The sequence below is a fragment of the Pogona vitticeps genome, chromosome 4 (assembly GCF_051106095.1).
Source record: "Pogona vitticeps strain Pit_001003342236 chromosome 4, PviZW2.1, whole genome shotgun sequence".
Classification (NCBI taxonomy): Eukaryota; Metazoa; Chordata; class Lepidosauria; order Squamata; family Agamidae; genus Pogona; species Pogona vitticeps.
Window position 1 is genome coordinate 224,913,849 of NC_135786.1, and position 23,570 is coordinate 224,937,418.

At 41.6% G+C, this 23,570-nt stretch overlaps 1 protein-coding gene across 2 annotated transcripts in view; it reads left to right on the forward strand.

The window, feature by feature from the left end:
* Nucleotides 1–23,570, forward strand: part of DEPTOR (DEP domain containing MTOR interacting protein) — a 60,665-nt gene that overhangs the window by 910 nt on the left and 36,185 nt on the right. For both annotated transcript variants that reach the window (XM_072999283.2, XM_078391620.1), the window contains exons 2-3: nucleotides 70–168; nucleotides 20,647–20,825. In XM_072999283.2, the coding sequence (XP_072855384.2) occupies nucleotides 80–168; nucleotides 20,647–20,825 (268 nt within the window). In that variant the 5' untranslated portion in view covers nucleotides 70–79. The remainder of the gene's footprint in view (nucleotides 1–69; nucleotides 169–20,646; nucleotides 20,826–23,570) is intronic.

A 23,570-nucleotide genomic window follows, 5' to 3' on the forward strand; every position in this document is an offset into this window, starting at 1 on the left:
ATTAGCTGCCCAACAGATCTTCCTGCTCTCATGATTAACCTTTTTGGGCTCTTCTGTGTCTCCGGCCAGGGTGGTCGCCATGGAAGAAAGCAGCCTGGGCACCTTGCAGCAGAGGGCGACGGAACTGGAGCACATGGCCGAGATCCTGCTTACGGGAGAGCAGTTACGGTAGGAGGGCGTTGGATGTCCTTTTTTTCCCCCCCTGGCAGAAATGTCACTAGAGGGAAGAGGAAAAAGGGGGGGAGAGAGTCTTTGCAGGCAGGAACAGATGTGAGGGATGATGGAAAAGAGGGCAGGTTTGCCATGCGGACCAGTCCTGATAGGTCCAGCGAAAAGAGATTACGCTTTCAAGAACCCACAGCAGTTACTGAGCTAAACAGATAAAAAGGTCTGAAAGTGGACCCCATGTTCCCTGGGAGAAGACTGGCCGGTAAACCAGTCCCAGGAAGCCCACCCCCCCTTCTTTATTCTGCCTGGAGTGAATCGCATATGGAAGTCAGTCGGCTGGGTTTAAAGGCAGAGGTTGGGAAAAATCCTCTTCTTTGGCCAGCAGCTTCCAGAATTGCCCAGGATGGTTTTGGGAGTTGGGGTCCAGAAATGTGACTTTTCCAAGCCGTGAGCGTCTACAAAAACCAACAGCTTTCCTTGGGTGTGCATGCCCGAGCGACATGTCTTCTTTGATACAGCTAAGGGCAGTGCACCCTTTCGGTGATGCATTGTCTGGTTGCACTGATCTGGAGGTAATGGCCTCGCAAGGAGAAACACAGCCCTGCTGAAACTAGACTAAACGGAGCAAAAAGAGTTCAACTGATCCCGCAGGATGCAGATGTGCTTTAGAAGAATGCACATCAAGGGACTGGGTGCAGATTAGCAGAGAAGGATAAAATTGTAGAGTTGAGGCCTCTCCTTCCCCAGCACAGAAAAGGGAAAAAGCCTTACCCAGTTTATGAGATTCCACCTGCTGTTGGGCATGGATTTTGGAATGGTTCCCACCCACCCCCGGTCCACTGTGAGGACTACTAGTTGAATCCATATTTAGGCTGATTTGGAGTAGACCCACTATAACTTATTGTGGGCTCTGAGAAGACTTATTAATATCAGTTAACACATGTACGTTATTCAAAAGTTCGGGAAAACTACTCTTTGGACTACTGAACTCTGTAGCCAGCATTGCCATCAGCGGTGCTGCTGGCTGGGGGATTCTGGCATCTGTAGTCGAGATCAGTGGTCCCCAACCTTGGGCCTCCAGATGTTCTTGTACTCCAACTCTCAGAAGCCTTCACCACCACCTCTGCTAGCCAGGATTTCTGGGAGTTGAAGTCCAAAAACATCTGGAGGCCCAAGGTTGGAGACCACTGGTCTAGATAGGTAAGTTCACCAAGGGCGCAACTATACTGGAAATCTGAATCACTCCAGTTCAGTTTAATTTGCAGCCTGTATTACAGCTGAAAGTGCACTAGGTGCTTACACAGGAGCTGTGGATTGATTCGGGAGTAGAGATGGGCACAAACCGCTGATTCGGTGGTTTGTTTTCCAACCGAACAGCTGATCCGTGGTTTGGTGGCATGCCCCTCCAGCAAGTGAGCCCTTGCTGGAGGAGGTGTGGATCAGCTGTTTAGCCAGGAACCAAATGATGCCAAATCGTCAAACCAGCACTTTGTGTACATATCTATTTGGAAGTACCCTGTTCATACTAGATACACTGTGATTTGCATGCCAGCACATAGACCCCCTCTTTCCTTCCTCTAGTCCTGATCCTACCAATCCTTTGATGGGGGCATAAATATGGGAAATAACAATAATGATGGTCCAATGATAGCGTGACCTAGTGCTAATCTCATATATGTAAGAAATTTTGAAAAATAAAAAAGAACATTCAGAAGACAATCTGGGGGAGAGGAAAGAACATGGGTCATGTTCCCCCAGTCCTGAGCATCACACCCAACTGCCTACATCATCACAATACCACCTACAGAGACACACTCTGTCTTTACAAGAACATATCACAGCTAACTACATGGGGAAAAGCCTGTTCAGATTGTTCCGGCTTGAAAAAGTAGAAGCCCCCTCTCTGCAGCAGAGGAAAAGAAGCCACTTTGGGAGCAGAAAGGGCTAGATTTGAAGTGTGATGTGGTCAGTAAAAACTACAGCTTTTGAGTCATGTGGTCAGTAAAAACGACTTCAAATTTACCTGTTTTATAAACAGGTAATATATGACCATGTAGTTGCAACGCAAGACTGCTATCCTAGGGATTTCTCTTCCAAGAGTTAATGATAATCAATAATGATTGTGCAGTGCAATTTTTGAAGGTATGGTTAGCATTCAAAGTAGCTGGTGTACATCTTCTTTGTAACCTTTACAAAAATCATGAAAAATCTTGCAAGTGTGGCCTGAGTGTGTGGACTAAAGGTTGCTGTACGGGCAGGAGCTGATTGCATCTAATCCAGTCTCTAATTACTGTATTTTTCCATGTATAAAATGACATTTTTCCTAAAATCATTAGAGGAAAAATTGAGGGTCATTTTATACACGGAAGGAGGCAGAGGCAAAGGAGCCAGTGCCGGGGCGCACCTCCAGCTCACGTTGCGACCTTGTCTCCTGCCTGAAAGGAGCCCCCGAGTGGCACTGAAGAAGTGATCCAGCGGTGGTGGCAGCAGTCGGGCAGTTGCGAGAGGCGGAGGCTCAGACACCTTGCGCAGCTGCCCATTGACTGCTGCCGCCACCTCCAGATCGCCTCCATAGCGCCACTCGCAGGCTCCCTTTGGGCAGGGGACAAAGCGGAGATGTGAACTGGAGGTGAGCCCCGGCACTGGTACTGGAGGAGGGTGATCGGGTGGCGACAGCAGCATCAGCAGTAGGCAGAGGCGCAGCCATATTGGGTCACCCCTCCCGGCAAAGATCAAAATTGGGGTTCGTCTTATACATTGGGGGGGTGTTGTATACATGGAAAAATACGGTAGTGAGATGTTGCACTCTTCACATGCATTGAATAATACCGTTAGTAAGCATACTACATTTTGATCCTTTGCCTTATTCTAGAACCAGAGGTTACCATAAAAAAGTGACTAGTAATAGATTAAGATTGGATAAAGGACATCTTTCTTCACACAGCGCATCATACCTCCTTGATAGGAGCTGGACTTTGGGTCCCTTCCAGCTCAGCAGTTCTACGAAGATAATGATAAACGTATGGACTTCAACGACACAACAGTAATGATAGCAACTCGCTTAGTCGGCTTTAGAGGATAATCAGAAAAACTTGCAGTCAATAAATCTAACAGGGAGTGCTAACCATGATGGCGGGATAGAACTCCCATACAGGAGCTTCTGACCACTAGTAGCTGGGAAGCAACTGTGGAAGAAAGATGCTTCCTTGAGTAAGGCTGGCTCCTCATGAGCCATCTCTATCACACGGTTGTCTTTTTCATTGAGGAAGTAAAGAGAATACTGGTCCAGATGGATCTTTTGGCTGAATCCAGCAAGCTCTAATATTCCTACTGGGGAGGTCTCCTTTTTACCCACGAGGATGCCCAGATTTCGCTAAGCAATATGGCCAGTGGACATGCTGGGTGGGGGTTTCTGAGAACTGTCATCTAAAACGTAACTTTTCCAAACTCCTGTTAGCATGTGCTTCTCAGTAAAGTGACATTTCAGCTGCAGACGTCTGCTGCGAGATGCCAGTGTAGAATTTCAGCTTCTTGCGGTGGGGTTGGCACAGTGTTTAACGGCAACAGCCTTGCCATCCAAGTTAAAAAGAGCAATGTAAGCTTCATTGTAAACATAACTTTTGAGTAGGGCAAGTGCATAATTATGGTTATATCTGTTATGTTCGTCACATGTAAAGATGATCAGATTACCTATTGGCTACTTGCCACTCTGTGGTGTCTACTTGCAGAGTAAGCAAATATTTACATACTGGAAATAAACAGAGGAGGTGTGATGTTTTACTCTTTATTTAACAATTGTGTTTGCCAGTTGGGCACTCATCTCTTTAGCTGAGCAAATTTTAAAGTAGCCTTTCACCACTTACTGTTCTCCAACTGCTTTAGGCTACAACCCCAATAATAATTATTATAATCTTAGAACTGCAGAGAAGGAAGAAACCCTATGGATCATTGGGTCCAACCCATGTCAAGGAGGCACAGTGGGGAATTGAACTCCCAACCTCTGGGTCCGCGGCCAGATGCCTAAACCATTGAACACGTCATGTCTTAGCTTTGGCCATACAGCCAGCGCTTGATGGGAATGGCAGTCCAAAAGGTGTGGAGGGCATGAGGTTGTGGAAAGAAAGCAAAGAGTTCATTGATCTGACTGGCCTACAGCTTTAGTTCAAGCATGCTACCTTTCGGTGTAAGAGAGCTAGTAACCTGGAAGCAAAGGTTGCTTTTGATTCCATTATCTGCCTTGTTTGCTTCAAGTAACAACAGCTGGTTGCCCTATTGTGTGGCACGTCTACTTCTTATCTATCTATTTTAGTGGCGAACTGTAGGGTGTATTTGCTGGAGAGGAGACGATGCCTGATAAGTTCACAGGTGGATGAACCTGCTTTGGAAAGAGTGGGTGCGTGAGATCTGGGGACTTTTGATCTTTTCCAGTCTCTATGAGTAATAATCTCCCTTGATCTTTATCTATAAACAAGAAGGCAATTGGGTTTCCCTGACCTTCCCAGGGCCATTTCACGTGTTATCTGATGGTAAAAGCATGTTTTCCATTCCGTCTTGGCTCTGGATCACCCTTATCGCTTCAAGCACATTTCTGGCGAAAACACATGATGTGTATCCTAAAGTACGTAAGTAACCAAAATGGATCTCTGGAAGTCAGACCCAAGTTCTTTAGATGCTGGACCGATCTGGCAATCTGACATGTTTTCTGTCACTTGAGGGTTCCACTAGTATAGCTGGCCAGAGGATGGGAGTGAACCTTCCAATTCAGCAGGATCAGACTCCCCTAATCTTAGAGTGTTGTTTCTCAGCTCATAATTGCTGATGTGCCTGAAGTAGGAAAGCCTCTGTTTCAGCATTTTTGCCTCCATTTTTTTTGCTTTGCTCTCGGACCCACTTGTTCACCTTTCTGGCAATCCAGAGTATCTGCAAAGCTCTCCTCCAGCACCATAATTCAAGCAAGTCCATTTTGTTTCCATAGCATCTTTTTTTTTTTTTTACTGTCCAGCTTTCACACTCCTACATGGCGATCAGGAATACAAGAGTGTGGTGGACCTTGGTCTTGGTCTCCAGTGACACATTCCTACACTTGATCTTTTCTTGTTCCTTCATTGCCAACAATATAGGTAACTGAAAATGTTGGTGACTGTTAATTGTTGAGTGACTGGCAGCTAGGGTTTTGCCTGTTCGTGTAAAGCCTCCAACTCTGCTCTGGTTCTTCCATATGACCACATTGTTGTTTGAGTGATGAATTTAATTCTCACCAACAAATATCCTGTGATCTGCTGGTACCTTGCTTATGCACAGCTCTTAAAACCTAATGGGAAACTGGGGTGCGAACGCTGCCCAGTCTCAATTTCATTGTCTTTTCTTGTTTTGCTAAACCCTACCTACATTTCCTTCCCCTTGTTGTTGAGAATTTGCTTTTGTTTCCTTTCTGTACTGAAATTCATGTACATGAATGCATACCTTTCCTAATATTCACATTTATCTATACCATTTATCTTGCGGACTAAAACATAGTTTGATGCATCTATTGCCCCCACCCCATGGTGTATATTTTTGGTCCTCTTCCTTGCTTTATGTACAGTTTATTTATACATACTGCCCTTTGTGCTCATGGCAAGATGCGTTTCTTTCCATATGAAGAAGAGGTCGGGGTGTGCAGTTGTCAAATCTGTCTTTTCCATCCTTGATCTGTAGTGGCTTCGAGATAAAACAAGAGATGGTAACAAATGCCACTTTGACTGCAGTGACTGGAATTCTACTCCCAGCCCTTTGACATTCACAACCTTGAGAGTGTGTTAATTTATTTGTTTATCTTTATTTGTTTGCTTCATTTCTATGCCACTTTTCTCTCAGAGAGGGGACCCAAGGTGGTTTGCAATAAATTGCAAAGTTAATTTTAAAAAACTATAATAATAATAATTTATGAGGTTATTTATTTAAGCATTTGAAAACATTACAAAAACAGTTAAAGAGAACATACACCCAGCATCCAGAAGGAACTGATCAACTAACTGGCAGTTTTGGATCAGCTAGAAACCCAATGAGCTTACTGTTCTTTGTATGCTGAATTGCAAATATTACTTCAATGACCAGGACAGCATATTATTACTTTGTGGGTGCAGGTTTCAATGTGTGTAGTTTCTTCCTATGCTCATGGCTCCCTTTAAACTGGCAACATAACAGCTAGTGAAATAGCATATGAATGGAACAGATTTCCAGTCAAAAATGGTGGGGCCTGAGCGCTGGGGGGGGGGGGGCCTTAACCTCATTCCCTCACATTGTTTTGATACTGAAAATATTCTTCCATCACCCTTTCCTTAGCTGCTATTTGTTACTAATAGCAATTTTGGGGGAAAGTGTAAAAAAAGATGCTCAATTATGTACTTTATTTAAAACAAAGGAGAATTCCAGTTGTAATCTTCAAAAACACATTTTGCTCCCTCTTCGGTCTCGATGATGAACTAAGACCTGATCTGAAGATTTTTTAAAAAAAACAATCATTCCCTCCTTCCTTCACTTCCTGCTACTTTCCCTCTAACAAGGTGTTAGATTGTCTTTTTGGAGTTTTCCACATTCATAGATAAAATGCTGGAGTTGAAAAATGGGCCATTCCATCTTTTCCTGCAGTATCTGTAAACTGCCTGTTCTCAGTTCAGTGGATTATTGCATGGGCTGTTTGATAGTAGGTCAGCAGAAGTCAAGGGAGGAGTGCTAATAAAAGAGAAGATGGGCCCACTGCATTGCTTGTATACCGGGCATGCTTGATAGAAACAGATGCGTGTTATTGGACAAAACCTGTCAGTCATGCTGAGCTAGGAGGACCAAATGGCCTACTTTGCAAAGATTGGCCTTTTATCTGATATACCTAAAAAGGGTCACCATAAGTCAGCACTGACTTGACGTCAAATGTTTTTTTATTATTATTATTAGAGGACAGTCCTCTGTTAGAAGGAGACCTTTATTTACATATTCATCCAGACCACGGCCACTTTAAACTATTAGGCCAACTCCTGTTGTTCGTATGAGGTAAAACAGATCCATTGAAAACGAGAGTTGTTCAGATGACACTTACGTAAGGCCCACTGATTCAATGAGTCAACTTTATTTGGGAGTTGGACTAGCAATTGGACTAAAGCTATAGAATCTTACATTGGGAGAATAGGGTAATTGAAGTTACCCTCCCCAGTCAATATTTGTGTTTCTAATATATCATAGAAAACATTTCTAAACATTAATCTACATATCAGTTAGCATATGCAAATATTATGCAAATTTGCATTATTTTCTGTTGTTTTTTTCATTACATTTGCTCTTTTTTCTTTCTTTTCTTTCTTTTTTTCCAGTGTGCAAACGGCAGCCCCATGCTGCGCTCTGCTGCAGGTGCAGAGGGTGTACAGCAGGGATGGGGAAGATGTTCCACTCTAGAGGTTATTGGAGTGCAAATCCCATTGTCCTTCACCACTGCTTATGTTGTTTGGTGTTGCAGAGTTAGGCCTAATGGGAAGTGTAGTCCGACAACATTTCCATTTCTGGCCCAGGCTGTTAGAGAAAACAAAGCAACTGGAATGTATGTTCCAGTATCTCTTTAAGAGTAAATAACAATGCATCAGCAGCACCTGGCAAACCAGGGTGTCTGTTGTGGTCCCAATACAACCCATCGTAATATGGCCTAGCTACATTTATATCTGCCCTGGGCCATTGCACTGGACAGCTGGGTCGTCCTGCCGTTGTGTCAGTTTAATATGCCTAGTTTGCCTCAGAATGACACTGGTCAAAATCCTCTTGCTCAGCATAGTAAACTGCACTAGAGTAGACCCATTGAGTCAGTGGGGATATGGTGAGTCAGCCTCTCCATCTGTTCCATTGATTCAATTGGGCCTACTCTAGTTATTACTTACTTTAACATAATAAGTCACAATTAGAGTAGGCCCATTTGAATCAGTGAAATTTATGAAGGGGTTGACCTACTGAGTCAATGGGACTATCCTAGTGTGCTTTTGGCCACTGCATCATGGAACTCCAAGAAACTGCAGAAAATTAATGCAATAGGCGCCAGCAAGCCTTCAAGGCTATATGATGGGGCCACAATATAAAATAATATATATATTACTTTTTAATAGATTATTGAAGGCTGAGTAGCTGTGGATGGGGGGGGGGAATCTGCTCATCACGTGTGAGTTAGCTTTAAAGTACATCCACCTCCATCCATTCCTAGCTGGTAGTATCAAACCCACCGGCTCAGTGTTGAAGCCATTGTATGTCTGTTGCACCTACACTGTTAGTGCACCAAAAAGCTAAGAATAAGGGGAGGATGCTAAGGAGGGAGACTGTTGATGGGCCCCTCATACCGCTGGGAACAAGACAGGGAATGAAGCACCAGCATCATAACTTCTAAGCCTTCTTGTTTCATAGTGTCCGTTCCAGGCCCCATTCCAACCCTTACCTGTCCTGTCCCCAGATATCTCCAGCACTTATGTCTGATCTCAGGTTTAGCCCTAAAATCTCAGGGAATGGGGCACTGTTATCCTGGCAACCCAATACTGTACGTATGGAATAGTGTGAGTGAATATTAAATCTGTATCCTCTTTTACAAAACTTTATATTTATTAAATAATCTATTTCATACTTGCCCACACTGTTAATTCTCCTAGCAGAAAAAGTAAAACTGGTGCTTGTAAAATGGCTGAGGCAAGAGGGGAGGCAGTTGTACTTTTCATCACTCCTGATATCACACCTAGTAATCAGTAAGCGCCTCTGACATTCTTTGTTTCTGTGGCAATAAACGTGATGCCTGAATAAAAACTAATAACCCTATAACAATAGCATTTCCTTGTGGTGACACATGTAGTTCTTGGACAACAAAGAGTGTGTTTTGTTAGCTAAATTAATTTGTGAGCTAAATCAATAGTTTCCCTGGATTTTCATAAAGGATTATTATATCAGATGCCTTGTAGGTGGACTATTGTTTACATCTGTGCCAAGAAATAATAATATATAGCCATTATTATTGATAGTTACTATTACCGGTCCCATAAATTTGTCGAATTTGTCTTTGAAACCACCCAAGTCGGCAGTCATCTCCACCACTGCATCCTCTGACTGAGAATTCCATAGTTTAACAATTTGTTAGCTATTCTGTAATTCAAGACCACATTAAGACTGATGATATCATCAGCAGGAGGAATTTTTCAGAAATTAAAGACTTCCTACTTTTCTCCCAAGGTTCCCATGTCTCCTATGTAATCCATTTAATTGTTGGGAAACTGATGGAGCTGTGGAATGGTAAGAGAAAATATTTTAACTACTGAAAATTTCTGCTACCAGTAAAGTCATTCCAGCAGCACTGTTTTTTGCTAATTAAAGATTTCCTCCTCCTGCCTTGCAGCTTCCATGGCTTCCTGACAACAAAAGGGGTTACGCAGGTGCTGTGGGAGTCTTGGGACCGAAGTGGGAAATGTTTAATATCCAAAATACTAATTTTGCTGATGAGATCATCAGTTTTCTGTGGGTGTCAGTCATGGGACAGAACTGCAACCATTGTGTGAAGAAGTATTTTGCTTTATCCTGAATCTGACACCACTCAGCTTAATTGGATCATTTTAGTATAATCAGAGAAAGAGAAAAGGTCTGAATTTACTTTTTCTCCATACCAGCATTTTCGCTTTTTAGTCTAAGCTAAAAGCCCTGAAATGCCATAACCTGCGACATGCTGTAATCTTCTTGATCCCTTGCTTAATATGTTTGAAAATGTGCATTAAAATCTACATATCATTGCTCATTTTTGTGAACATTTTTCTATGCCAGTGGATTTCTGGGGAAACGTGATATAATATCTATACGCGTGTACAGTGAGTGACAAGGGACAGAAATGAAATCATCAGCCCTTCCTATATTTGCTCCAACATTCTCCTAAGTATACTTTGAAGTTTTTAAAAGGTTCATAAGACAGCTGGTCTGCATGATGTAATGAGACAGGTGATCTACTGTATATAACTGGGTGAAAGTGTGAACAAGTGTTGCATGCTTGAAATTTGCAACCTAAGAGTAGTAGGCAGACTAAGCCTCCTGACCAAGAGGGGCAAACAGAGACCAACAAATCCTTGGGCACATCAGAAGTACTCAGTTGGCTCAGACCAAGGGTGCATTCAACCTCGGGCCGGCTACCTGCTGGCTAAGTATGGCAGGCAGCCCTTTGCCTAATTTCAGGTGAGGAACATGTAAAAGGAAAGCAAGGGAGGAGTCCTTGAAAACAAAAAAAGTGGATGAATTGATGAAAGGAGGGAAGGTGGCAAAGTTTCAGTAAGGAAGGATTGGAAGGATGTCCTCTCTGAGTGAATAATTCTGTTATATGGCAGTGTTACCTACTCTTTCTCTTGGCAGATTAGAGAGTGGGATGGAGAGTAAGAGAGACCACGAGGGAGAAGCAGAATCCCAGTACGTGAGACTGGAAGGCATAACCCCATGTGATGTCAGAGAAACAAGTTGTTGTGATGCCATGGGAGTGAGTTCTTGTGATGTCACAGAGGTGGAGCAGACAGTGTTGGAGAGTAGCCAAATTTCTGGGCCTACTGATTGTGGAAAGGGGCATGGGATGAATAGGGTAAATGGGTCCAGAACCCAGGTAAATCCTAGCTGATCAAGGAATATTTCAAACTAGAACTTGGGGGGGGGGGTTCATGATCAGGCAAACCAGAAAATGTACCTAGCAGTTATCAATCTGGGCAATCCAGAATGTTGACAGGGAAAAAAACCCTGATTAATTTGAAATGTGATTTCGAAGGAGAGCTTTGTGGGTATCACTGAGCACCAGAATGAAAATAAATGGGGCTCTCATTCAAATCAAAACGGAAGCCTCCCTAGAGGTTAACCTGAGACATTTGCTTTGGGCAAATTGTGAAATGACAAAACTCATTGGAAAAGAAAGCAGTGCTGGGGAAAGGGAATTGCTGAGCAGGGCTGTTAATGACAGGATTTTTTAGCAATTACTTATTCATAGAGTCGTCATAAGTCAAAACATGCTTGATAACGCATAACAAGAGAGTGGATTGCAGGATAGAAAGCACAAAGCCACTTGTATCAGAACCAGACTTTATATTCTGCAGTACTTGATCCAGAATAGCTAAAACCCCATATTTTAATCACCTTGACTTGTGCAGACATCACAGAGTGATTTGCCTGAAGTAAACTATAGTAATTAATTATGTCTTGTATTACATCAAGATATCCAGATACAGTAAACCAGTAAAGTAGTCGTATGCCTTATTCCATTGAGCGCAGCCCTGTATTTGAAGCTATCTCCTGCTTCAAAAGCTGTTTAGTTCAAGTCCAAGTTTAGAGATCAAAAACCACAACAAGAACAAGGAAGGCTTTGAAGATGTCCATAAACAATTAGTACTTGAGGCAAGGCTGAGTAAGCACACTTGTTACCAGTCATCGTCATCCCCATTATGGGGAGATGCGTGGTAATAAATTTGAAATTACAAGGCTCAGCGTAATTATTAATCCCAACTAATCCCATTTAATGAAAAGTATCTTTTAATCTAACCTATCAATGCGGTGAGGCTTATTCTATTTAAGATTAATAATTGGATCTGTGATAGCACCGGTAAATCAACATTAACAGCAAGGCAGTGTTTACCTTTGTTGCCAGTAAACAAGACTCTTATCATGCTAGTCACTTCTTGTTGTGTGCCATTGTCATGAGTTCAGCTGAAGAAGATCTGGAATCTGAGGGGTTAATTACAGCTGAGGAGAATGCTGGGCAATCAGAATCGCAGGAAGCTGAATCACCACCAGATTCTCCTCCCCTGGTAGCCAGAGTGAGGGAGAAGCTTCGGCAAGGACTCATGACACGAAGATCCGAAGCCCGCATGAATGCTTCCCATAGGAACATCAGGTCGACCAGCCCTGAGTTTTAGCAGGATGAGGTGTTTAGATGACTGATGTTGCTATAAAATCTGCACCCAGAGGCTTTGCAAGCTTGTGGAAGCAACAACTCAACACCCTGGCTTGCATCCATGCTCCTGTTCATCTTGGACCTTGTTTTCTAGGCCCCTGGCTTTGGACTCTGACTTCTCACTACAGGTTGTGTTTTGACTCTGGCATTTTGGTATCTGCTTTGCATCTTCTGGACTTCTGATACTGGACTGGTTTATTGGACTTTTGCCTGTTTAAACCCATGGAAACATGACAGCCATACAGTTGATTCTTGCTTGTGGTCATCTTATGAATGTGTGACCTCTGAAAAGTCCTATCATTAACTGTCCTGCTTAGGTCTTGCAAACTCAAGGCTATGACATCCTTTATTGAGTCAATCCATCTTCTAGTTGGTCTTCCTGATTTTTCCTGATCCCTTCAACTTTTACCAACAGCCACCTCAGTTTCATCATTTTTACTTCTAGAGAGAGTTTGGGCTTGATTTGATCAACAACCTGATTGTTTGGTTTTTTGGCTGTCTATATTGTTATTGTTGTGTGCCATCAAGTCAGAACTGACCTATAGTGACTCTAGTAGGGCTTTCAAAGTAAGTGAGATATTTGAGGAGTGGTTTTGCCAATTCTACTCCCCCAGTGAATTTCTATAACAGGGGATTCAAACCCTGGTCTCCAGAGCCCTAGTCCATCACACTATCCCCTACACCACCCTGGGTATCACCAGTCTACAGTACCCATAAAGCTTTCCTTCAGCACCATATTTCAAATGAATTCAAGAGAAAGTTAGACAACCTCCTGGCAGATCTGCTTTGATTTGTGTTCCTGCATTGAGCAGGGGGTTGGACTTGATGGCCTTATAGGCCCCTTCCCAACTTCATGATTCTATGAACTATTTTTTTCTCCTGTCAGCTTTCACTTCCTTGGCTTATCATGACACATTCTTACATTTGATCTTTTCTAGTTCCTTCATTTCTACTTTTTCGAGGCTACGTCTTCATCTGATTTAATTCTTCAAAAAATCTCCGGCTTATAAAAGTGGAATACAGTATTGTGTTTCTGTACCCATGATTACAAATGCCAGGAAACGGCCCGAAATTGTTGCACAGTATTGTGCCCATGTTGCCAGCATGGTAAAAAGGATGCCAAGTTTTACATAGCAAAGGTCAGCCTTAATGTTGACAACACCAAGGGCAGCAGTCAAGATGGCCTACAGGATACCCTCTTGGGCTCACTACCATTCACACGTGTTGAAAAACAACCATAACAATTGCTTTATGTCTGGGTGAGAAGTGGTTAACCGATGATAAAAGGAGTGAGTTCTGGGATTTCCCTCTTGCTTTGTGTCACTTTGTGAATCATAGGAATGGTAGCCTGCATTCCTTTGAAGAGCTGCCACTACACAAAGTTTTTCCTCACCTGTGCCTGCTAACTTCCCTACTCTAGAGTCCTGCATAACACCAGAGCTGTGACTTCCACTGGTGAAGGAAGAAGGGTGAGAGATAGAAACAGAACTGGCTCCAACAGAGACTTCCATCCATCCATCCATCCATCCATCCATCCATCCATCCATCCATCCATCCATCCATCCATCCATCCATCCATCCATCCATCCATCCATGTGCTTTGCAAAGGGGTTGTAGTAGATAAGTGAGGAGAGAAGGCAGTTCAGACAGCATAAACCAGATTTCCTGACCTTTGTATTAAAAAGTCTTCGTGAAAGTTTCTGTGCTTGATTTTTGTTTTGTTTTGTTATTGAATGGTGGTTTGTTGCTTATTAGAGCTTCTCTCCATTTACCTACTTACCCACTTTACTGCTTTTCTCCCACTGAAAGGACTAAAGATGGTTTGCAAGTTAATAAAAAAGACCCCACTAGAAACACAATCAATTATTACATCCCATTCAAGTGAAGTAAAGCAAAACAAAGCAAACAACAACAAGCCATCGTTGTTTTACAAAGAGAAGAAATTCGCAGGAAAAAGAACTGGATGAATTGAGACAAGCACTACATCATGGGGATGATGGAAAATATTAATAAAATGAATGTAGAACTCAATACTTTTACTGGAACAATTGCTATGTGTAGGTATTTCCTTGGTTAGGTTGGCATAAGCTTAGTGAAACAGCTGCTAGCTTGGCCATGTGTTCACACTTCCACTGTGCAAAGTGTGAAATTGTTATTACAGATTTTCGGTTGACTTGGTACCTAGTCCTTAAGCACCGTGGACTTCAGAAATGCTAAATCTGTGGCATTCGGAACATAAAATCAGCAGGCCCTTCTGTTAGTCTTCTCTGGAAACAAGTTCTTTTTCCATGTAGATCTCTTGTTTAAATACAGGCTCAAAACATACAAGAAAGGCATGCATGAAACTTATAATTTTCTATCAGTCCCTGTATTTTTGGCCTGGGGTGCTATGATGATGGTTGAAAGTTTTTAAGTGTCCCAATTCTTATTTTTTCATGGGTAATATACTATTAATGCATACTTACCTCTGTGTGTACTACTGAAAGAAAACACGCTTCCTGTGTGTACAGGATCTGCACAGGATCCTATAAAGAGAGCAGATTAGTTGGGACGGTGGAAGAAATAAGCCTTATGGAAAGAACTCTGTTGGTGACAGGAGAGTTACTTAGGGTTACACTAAAGTCTGTACATATTAAGGAGGGAGCAGGAAGGGAATGATACAAGAAGGAAGTTATTCCTATGATAATTAGTCTACAGTGCAGAAAGAGACAGGAATGGATAAACAGGAAGGGAAACCCCTATGGGGCTCTAACTGTTCAACTCTACTTCTAGTGGCCTCAGTAGGCTTTTTTGCTTCACAATGCAGTGTTGTTGTACCATTCTGCACTTCTTGCTTATACAGAATCATATGATGCCTGTACTATCTTAACTAGAGATGGGCTCTTATCAGAAAAATGGTGATTCATTTTGATTTGTGATTCATTAAGGTCAACAAATCATGGATTATGAATTTACATTTTTTCAGATGAATCCACAAATCAATTTGTCAATTTGGTTTTTAATTTCAAACCCTGTAAAGTGGCCCCCCAAGGTCCTAGAGACACCAAAATCACAGTGAAGCTTCCTCTGACTCTCCTCTACAAGCCTTAAAAGTTTGGTGATGTTTGGGTTTTAGACATGTTTTCCCCCAGGAAAGTGCCCTTTAGCAGTTGCCCAGGGAAAACTCAAACTTCACCAATCTTGGACAGATTGTAGATGAGAATCAGTAGATATTTCTCTGTAATTTTGGTGTCTCTAGGTGCCTGGGGAAAACTTTCTGGGGGTGGCCATTTCTGTAGGTGTATAACTCGGACATCTGAAACCTAGTCTTCACCAAATCTGGATGGACTGTAGATAGAGGAGAGTCATAGGAAGCTTCCCTGCAATTTTGGTGTGTCTAGATTCCTGGGGGGTTGTTATACTGCCAAATGAATCAACAAATCAAAAATAGCTAAAAATTCATTGATTCATATTCATCAAGGGCATTGATTCGTATGAATTTGAATTGACAAATTACCATATTTTTCTGTGTATAAGACTACTTTTTTCTAAAATATTTAGACTAAAAATTGAGGGTCGTCTTATACACGGAAGTAGCTGAGGAGAGAACAAAAACAAGTGGAAGGGAAAGCAAAGATCAAAGCGATCCTGCAGTGCTTTGATCCCAAAAGTGGGGGGGGGCGTCTTATACACAGAAAAAGAACAATTTGGTGATTTGTTTTAAAGTTCATGCCCATCTCTAATTTTAACTTATACGGCTGCATGTTGTTGTTGCTGTATTCTTTGGCAGCAAGATATCACAAATAATGTGGTAATGCAAAGCTTGTTAACACTTAACGAGAGCAAATTATTCCTGGCTGCTGCTGATGTGCGGAGTTATTTAATAGCCACACTGGTGCGTGTTTATGTGTTTAAACATATGGCACTAGAAAAGCGTGTCTCATGCTTTTATTTGCTGTAAGGCCAAAAACCAATTCAACCATCTGCCAGAACTAAAACTGCTTTCCTGCTCTTTGAGCATGTTTACAATAGTGATGGAGTTAAACTCATTTAATTGTCATCTACTCTCAACAAACAATTCTGGGATTTTAATTCTGTGAAGAATGCTGGAGATCTGTAGCTGGGAATTCTTAGCCCCTGGTTCAGCTGCAGTTTCTTACAATAGTTCTGTAGGAAGCAATGGCCAGAATCCAATTTTACATAATAGTGTAAATGGCATTATGGAGTCATGCAGCTTAGGGCAGAACAAATAATATCTGCGCTGACTTTGCAATTTGGAAATTATGCATCATGTTGCTGGAAGGGCCTTGTGAGGGACTGGCCTGGTTGGCACATTTGCTTTCAGGTCAGGTTATTGCAGAAGAACTGTCCCACGTCCTCTGTTGCACCAAAGGGTATGATGGAGTCCAACTTTGCCTCAGCCTTCCTCCCTTCACTCTTCACATCTTGGTGTATGGAACACTGGACACAAAAGGCCGACAGATAAGCAGACACTCTTGTGCTAAGCCGGTGACCCTTTGTGCTAGGTGGGAATAAGTGCACGCCCAGGCTTTAACACTACCTCACACCGACAAAATCAGACCTCCTTCTCTCCCAGTACCTCTTCCTCACATAGTTGTCACACTGCCTGGGCAACCCAACAATTCCCTGAGACTCTAGCTGGCTCCCTGAGACCTCTTAACTCTGCTGAAGACCTACTTTTTGAAAAAAAAAAAAAAGGAAGGCAGGATGGAAAGTAAAGGCGTCTGGGGTCTTTCTGAGAGACTAAACCACCACTACATGATGTAGCTCTATGTGTCTGGAGCTTGTACGTGTGGCTACAGGCCTCTGTGTAACCATTTTCCAGAACAACATTAGGGAACCTGGAAATGTGTACTTTTCAAATAGAGGTGCTGAGTCTCGAGCCAAATAGGGGAAAACAAGCCCTTGTCATCTGCCCCATAACGAAGCCAGGACATGCACACAGTCTCTATTGCTTTTGTCTCATTATGTAGGATCCTGATATTCTAGGCGTCACTCTGGCCGGAGTGTGACTACAGAGATAGAAAAAGGTCCCTGCTGTAGATATGGAGAACAGCTGAAATCCTCACTCTCTCCCCCTTTTCATATTAATGAAGCTCAGGAATAGAACATCTGAGTAGGGCTCCAAAACTGAATTGAGGAATACCGTAGTAACTTTCTGGACAGAAGATCTGCTTCAAATAATGCTTGTGGATGAACTTTTGTCACAATGATATTGCCTCGTTCACAAGATTTTACAGATGTTCAGGATGCTGCCTTGTTCTTTGTATCACACATTTTCCTTCCACTTCTTTTCAATTCACAAATAGACAAACAGACCATGAAAGGGGTAGAGATAAAATAGCTTCACAGTGTCTTTTGAGTGGTAGAATGAGGAGTCTTCTATCTCAGATCATTCTCAGTGTGTTGGAGTGAAGAGAAGTTGTTGTTATTTTGTGCCATCGTGTCGTCTCTGCTTATGCTGATCCTATGCATGAGAGATCTCCAAAATGTCCTGTCCTCAATAGTCCTACTTAGCTGCTGCAGACTCAAGCCTGTGGTTCATATAGGGAGTCAGTCCATCTCTAATTTGGTCATTCTCTATTCCTGCTGCCTTCAACCTTTCCCAGCATTATTGTCTTCTCCAGAATATCCTGCTTTCTCATGATGTGTCCAAAACAGGACAAGCTCAACTTCAATATTTTCACCTCCAGAGATAGTTCAGACTCAATCTGATCTAGGACCTACTTGTTCACCTTTCTGGCAGTCCAGGGTAACTGCAAAGCTCTCCTCCAGCACCACCTTTCAAATGAACCATTCCTGTCAGCTTTCTTAACCATCCAGCTTTTACACCCATGCATGGTGACCGGAAGGACAAGAGTGTGGGTAACCTTGGTCTTGCGCTCAGTGACAGTGTTGAAGAGAAGAGGGAAACTCTAATGCCTGATTAAAGGCATTTATTAATGCTAGACTGATTTGCGGTTGGAAAAACAACCAAAAATCTCTTGGCACCTTAAGGACTAATAGGTTTTGTTTGGCATAAGTTTTTGTAGACTGCAGCCTGCTCTATTGGATGCATCAAGCAATCCCTGTGGTTCCTGGAAGGAAAGACATTTTTCCATATAAAGTGTGGTTGCTTCAGATGCTGGAATTCAGAAGAAGGCTGCAAGAGTAAGCATGCATCTTTGAAAATTAGATTCCATAAAAACCCATATGACATACTTCAAAGAAAAAATGTTTAGTACAGGAGCACTGAATATGTGACCTGCACCATGTATAATTATAAATCCCAATTATGAATTTGCTAACGTCTTTAACTGTGCAATTACATACATGTCCTGTTACGTTCAAGGCAGTTTTTTTCTTAGATAAGTAAGAAGAGGATTGTATTTAAAATCCGTTTCTGGGTTTGTTTGTCTGTATTTTGTGATTGGTTTTCACTGGTGCTAGCCATTTGGGTTATGTTCAAGCATCATCAGGATGGGACATGAAGGCTTATGAAATAAATAAGTATAAAATCAACATCGAAGGAACATTGTGGCAAAGAATTTGCTTTGAGACTGATGGAATGATGAAACAGATGATAAACCTTGTGATATTAGAAAAATACTATGGGGACCATATAATCCCATATATGTATAAGTATACCAACATGTGCTGGACTACGGTTTCTCAGCAGTTACTGGACGGGAGGCGCTTTCTATACAGATACTTTCTGTAAGGGTATGGCGGCAGATGGCTTGAAGTCACCCTATACTGTATAAGAATGAAAGGCTAGGATGGTTAGATCTCAGAGTGGTAGCTGAAGCCTTAGTGAATTAGAAGGCTTCTCTGGGTCTCCAGGAGGGAAGACAAACATCTGGATAGGTTGATTTCAATATATGAGGTGACTTTATAGCATGGGCAGCTGTCTCTATCTGTTCCTACCTTCTGCCAGAACTCACTGGTACAGTGCAAAAGTGTTTCATTTATATGTATTTGTTTGCTTTGCTCCCAAATTTTGCCTGTTCCACCTCCATGACATTGCAAAGATATGCCTTCTGGATTCATGGTTTGCTCCTGAAATCTCAAGGAAAGGTGATGCTGATGTGGGACCCCCTGTGGCCAAACTACATGCCACATTGAATATGTTCTATGTAGTTTAGGACTGAACTGACGGAATTAAAGTATCTGGCTGCGGAGTCAGAGGGCTGAGAGTCTCAAGAAAAGAGTCTGCCTAAGTAGCCTTGGGCAAGCTGCATAGTTCCAAAGTGGTGTCAAAGGAAGGGAACGGTAAACTACGTCTGTGTGGTCGAAGTCTAGAAAACCCTGGAAAGGGTTGCCATAAGTCAGAACTGACTTGGCAGCATGCAATTATTATTATTAGGGTAGGATTACATTCAGTCATCCTGGGATTGAACCTGTGCACACTTGATTGAGTCTAAAAAATAAAACAGATTCTACTAGGCTGTGTTCTGTAACACAATCCTATGTACATCTACTGAGAAGTAATTCCTCTTACGTTTAAAGGAACTTGTTCCTGTGGAGAACTTTTCTATTAAGAATTTGTAATGAGGCATATTGAAGTTTTAGGAAGTGTTTATTCATACTAGCCAGTAGAGAAAGCCTTGTAGACAACAGCAATGCTTATAAAGACGGTGTACAGAAGCAACCATAAAACATAGCTGTATAGGAAACACACAAAGGGCATAAAATGAGTAATTAAAATTGACATTCCTTTGAACTTTCTTTCCCAAGAAGTTCCTTTAATATTTATTTATTTATTTATTTATTTATTTATTTATTTATTTATTTATTTATTTATTTATTTATTTATTTATTTATTAGATTTTTTTTACCCCGCCCCTCTAGACAATGTCTACTTGGGGCAGCTTACATAGACAAAATACATTAATACATTAACACATTAATATAACTTATATAAAAATACAATTATAAGAATTAATATTATGCAATTAATATTATACAGTTATAATATTCCTTTCTCAGGATGTTTCTTGAAATTCATTTCTCAGGATTTCCCTTTGACATTCCTTCAGGACGAAGCCTGAGTGGTCTTATAGGCCAGATGGGCGGGGTATAAATAAATAAATAAATAAATAAATAAATAAATAAATAAATAAATAAATAAATAAATAAATAAATAAATAAATAAATAAATAAATAAATAATCATACCTTTGCTAAAGGTAGGGAAGGTACATGTCTCCACTTTTCTCAGGCAATGATGTCTTCCCACAGTTCATTGAGGATTTTGGATTTTGTTATTCATGTGAACTTCATTGGCTATCTTTGTGTAATTATTAAATCCTAATATCTAGAGTTATATTTCAAAGTTGCAATGAGAGGGATCACACTTCCAGATCATGATAGGATTATAGCCTGCAAGAGGTTATTTGTCGTTCCTCCACATATTGACACTTATTTTGTCACTGCTTTGCAACTCACGCCATACTAAAGAGGGAACTTCTATATCATCTTGTCTTGCTGAGGCAGATGTGATGCAAAATGACTCACAGGATAATGTCATTTGGCTTATAGGCTCAGACTTCATGAAGAAAAGATCATTAAAGATCGTAGGCATCACTTGAAAACCTATCCTAACTGCTTTGTTGCCAAAGAACTGATTGACTGGCTGATAGACCACAAGGAGGCCTCGGATAGGGAGACCGCAATTAAGCTCATGCAAAAATTACTGGACCGCAGCGTTATCCACCACGGTAAGTAGAAAGCATAACCATGTTTAAACTGAAACTATAGATAGGGCATTGGGACCGGGCTGAAGATATACTGGAGAAGAAAGAGTCAGGTACCGCAAGTCCAGTATGAAACAATAAGCACTAGAACACAAGAAGGATCTATCAAAGGAATGGGGAGGTAGACAGTTTCCTCTCTGAATATGGTCCCTTGTAAAGCACATGTATACAAGAAATGAGGAAGGTTTAAAGAGACAAGAAGGGTTTAGAACAGAGATAAAACATAATTTGCAACAATTAGCACAGGAGATGGTGAAATTTTCAGTAAACAATCACTAGATGATAGGTAAAGGTTCCCCTTGACATTTAGTCCAGTTGTGTCCGACTCTAAGGCACAGTGCTCATCCTTGCCTCCAAGCCGCAGAGGCAGCGTTTTGTCCATAGACAGTTTCTGTGGTCACATGGCCAGCTCCATTACCTTCCCACTGTGGTGGTTCCTATTTATCTACTCACATTTCCATGCTTTTGAACTGCGAGGTTGCCAGGAGCTGGGACAAGCGACGGGAGCTCACTCTGTCGCGTGGATTCGACCTTACGACTGCTGGTCTTCCGACCCTGCAGCACAGAGGCTTCTGCGATTTAAATATTGTTTTCAAGGAAAAACAAAGAAGCCATAGCTATAGCAGTAATACAAGCTGAGAAGGAGGCATCAAATATAAGAGCCAGATTTTTAACTTCTGGAGGTTACAGTGAGGTTTACAATGGCAAAGGGAGAAAGCTGTTTGTGTTTACTGAGAAACAGAGAAAAATCTGTTGTTCATATATTTAGTTCGGAAATAATGATCCAACACTCAAACAGGAAGACAATTGGAAACATCAGAAAGCAGAAAAGATGAATGGAAAGGAAAAAAGAGCCAAGTTATGATCAGTGTGACAATGATCTTAAAGGCCAGAAAGAAAGGAATAAAAATGTGACAAGAAAAATAGTAACAATGATGAGGAATGTGAACGAAAGAGAAAGAAAAGGAATCATGGTCTGGGTCCCATCCAGAACCAAGTTGTCACAAAGGTCTAGGGAATTCTGTGAATTCTGTATTTTCCTGCTTTCTGGGGGAACATTTGCCCCCCTTTTCTTAAACAAGCCTTTGCTTAAAAACTTAAGAGTCAAAAGAGACACTAAGGGGAGTACAGTACTTGTTTCCGGTGATGAATACATTTTCCCCTTCAGCAATGGGGTTTCCTTACAGATGCAAGTCTTAGCAATCAGCCGTGCAAATTCAAATGGGCCAATTATAGTTGCAATTTAGCATAGTAAGCTGCAACCAGGCCAATTTGAACCTAAGGAATCCATGGAGGAATTGACTCACCAAATCCCCACTGATCTAATAGGACTGCTGTCGTTCGACTTACTAAACTAAGCAATGGGATTTTCACCAAAGTCTAATGGTAAGTCCAGCCCTGAAGTAGACCTCGGTTTGCCTGCCATAAAAACCAAGCATATTTGGCACAAACTTGCAAACCCAGATCTAAGTACAAGGGAAGGGAGTGTGCAAACATTGTCCTTACTGTGTAGCATTAAACTATGATTTGGCATTATGTCTGAACTATAGAAGTAGATCTTTGCTTCTCTCGTCCTTTCCTGATATTTTCCAATGCTATCAACTTATCTTTTTTTCAAAATCGCACAAAACTATAATAGTTGCTACCTCGTTGCATGGACCTTTTAAAATTAGAAGCATCGGATGGGTTATCCATGTCTTTTCAAATGGTCATGGAATCCTTCTGTGCTTGCTGTGTGTGCTTCATTTCTTAAAGAGAAAGGACAGTAGGTTTCCACGGATTGGTTCAGAGACATTTTGTGCATATTACAGAAACCATGCTGAGGGGGGAAAGGTCTTCCTGTCTCACATTTATACAGGAGAGGAGGAACCTCACAACATTCCTCACCCATATATGTAATCATATAGAGCCAGCCTAAATAAACGAGAACAGGGAATAGGATGGCCATTCTTCACATCCCAAGTCACTCATTCATAGGGTCTCCATAAGTCACATTTTAATGGCGTATAACAATAGAGTGAATTGCATATAAATGGGTGAAAGTGTATTTGAACAAGTGTTGCATGCTTGAAATTTGTAACCTAAGAGTAGTAGGTTGATTGAGAGAGACAAACAGAGCACATCAAATTACTCAGCCGGCTCAGACCAAGGGTACATTCAACCCAGGGTTGGCAACCTGCTGGCTAAGGATGGCAGGAAGCCCTTTCAGGTGAGGAACACGTAGAAGGACAGCAAGGGAGATGTCCTTGAAAACAAAAAAATGGATAAATTGATGAAAGGAGGGAAGATGGCAAAGCTTCAGTAAAGAAGGACTGGAAGGGTCAAAATGTACTTGATGGTGCATAACAACAATGGAGTGAATTGCAGGATAGAAAGCACAAAGCCACATGTATCAGAAGCAGACTTTATACTCTGTCGTACTTGATCCAGAATAGCTAAAACCCCATAGTTTAATCACCCTGACTTGTGCAGACATCACAGAGTGATCTGCCTTAAGTAAACTATAGTAAATTATGTCTTCTGTTATGTCAAGATATCCAGATAAACCAGTAAAACAGTCATATGCCTTATTTTATTGAGCACAGCCCTGTTTTTCACCATTCTTCGCATCCCAAATCTGAATTGACCTGCTTTTATATATTTCCTGTCATGATCCAGTCACTCTTTCTTAGCTTATACTATCTTACAGGACTGTTAACATTTTGATAA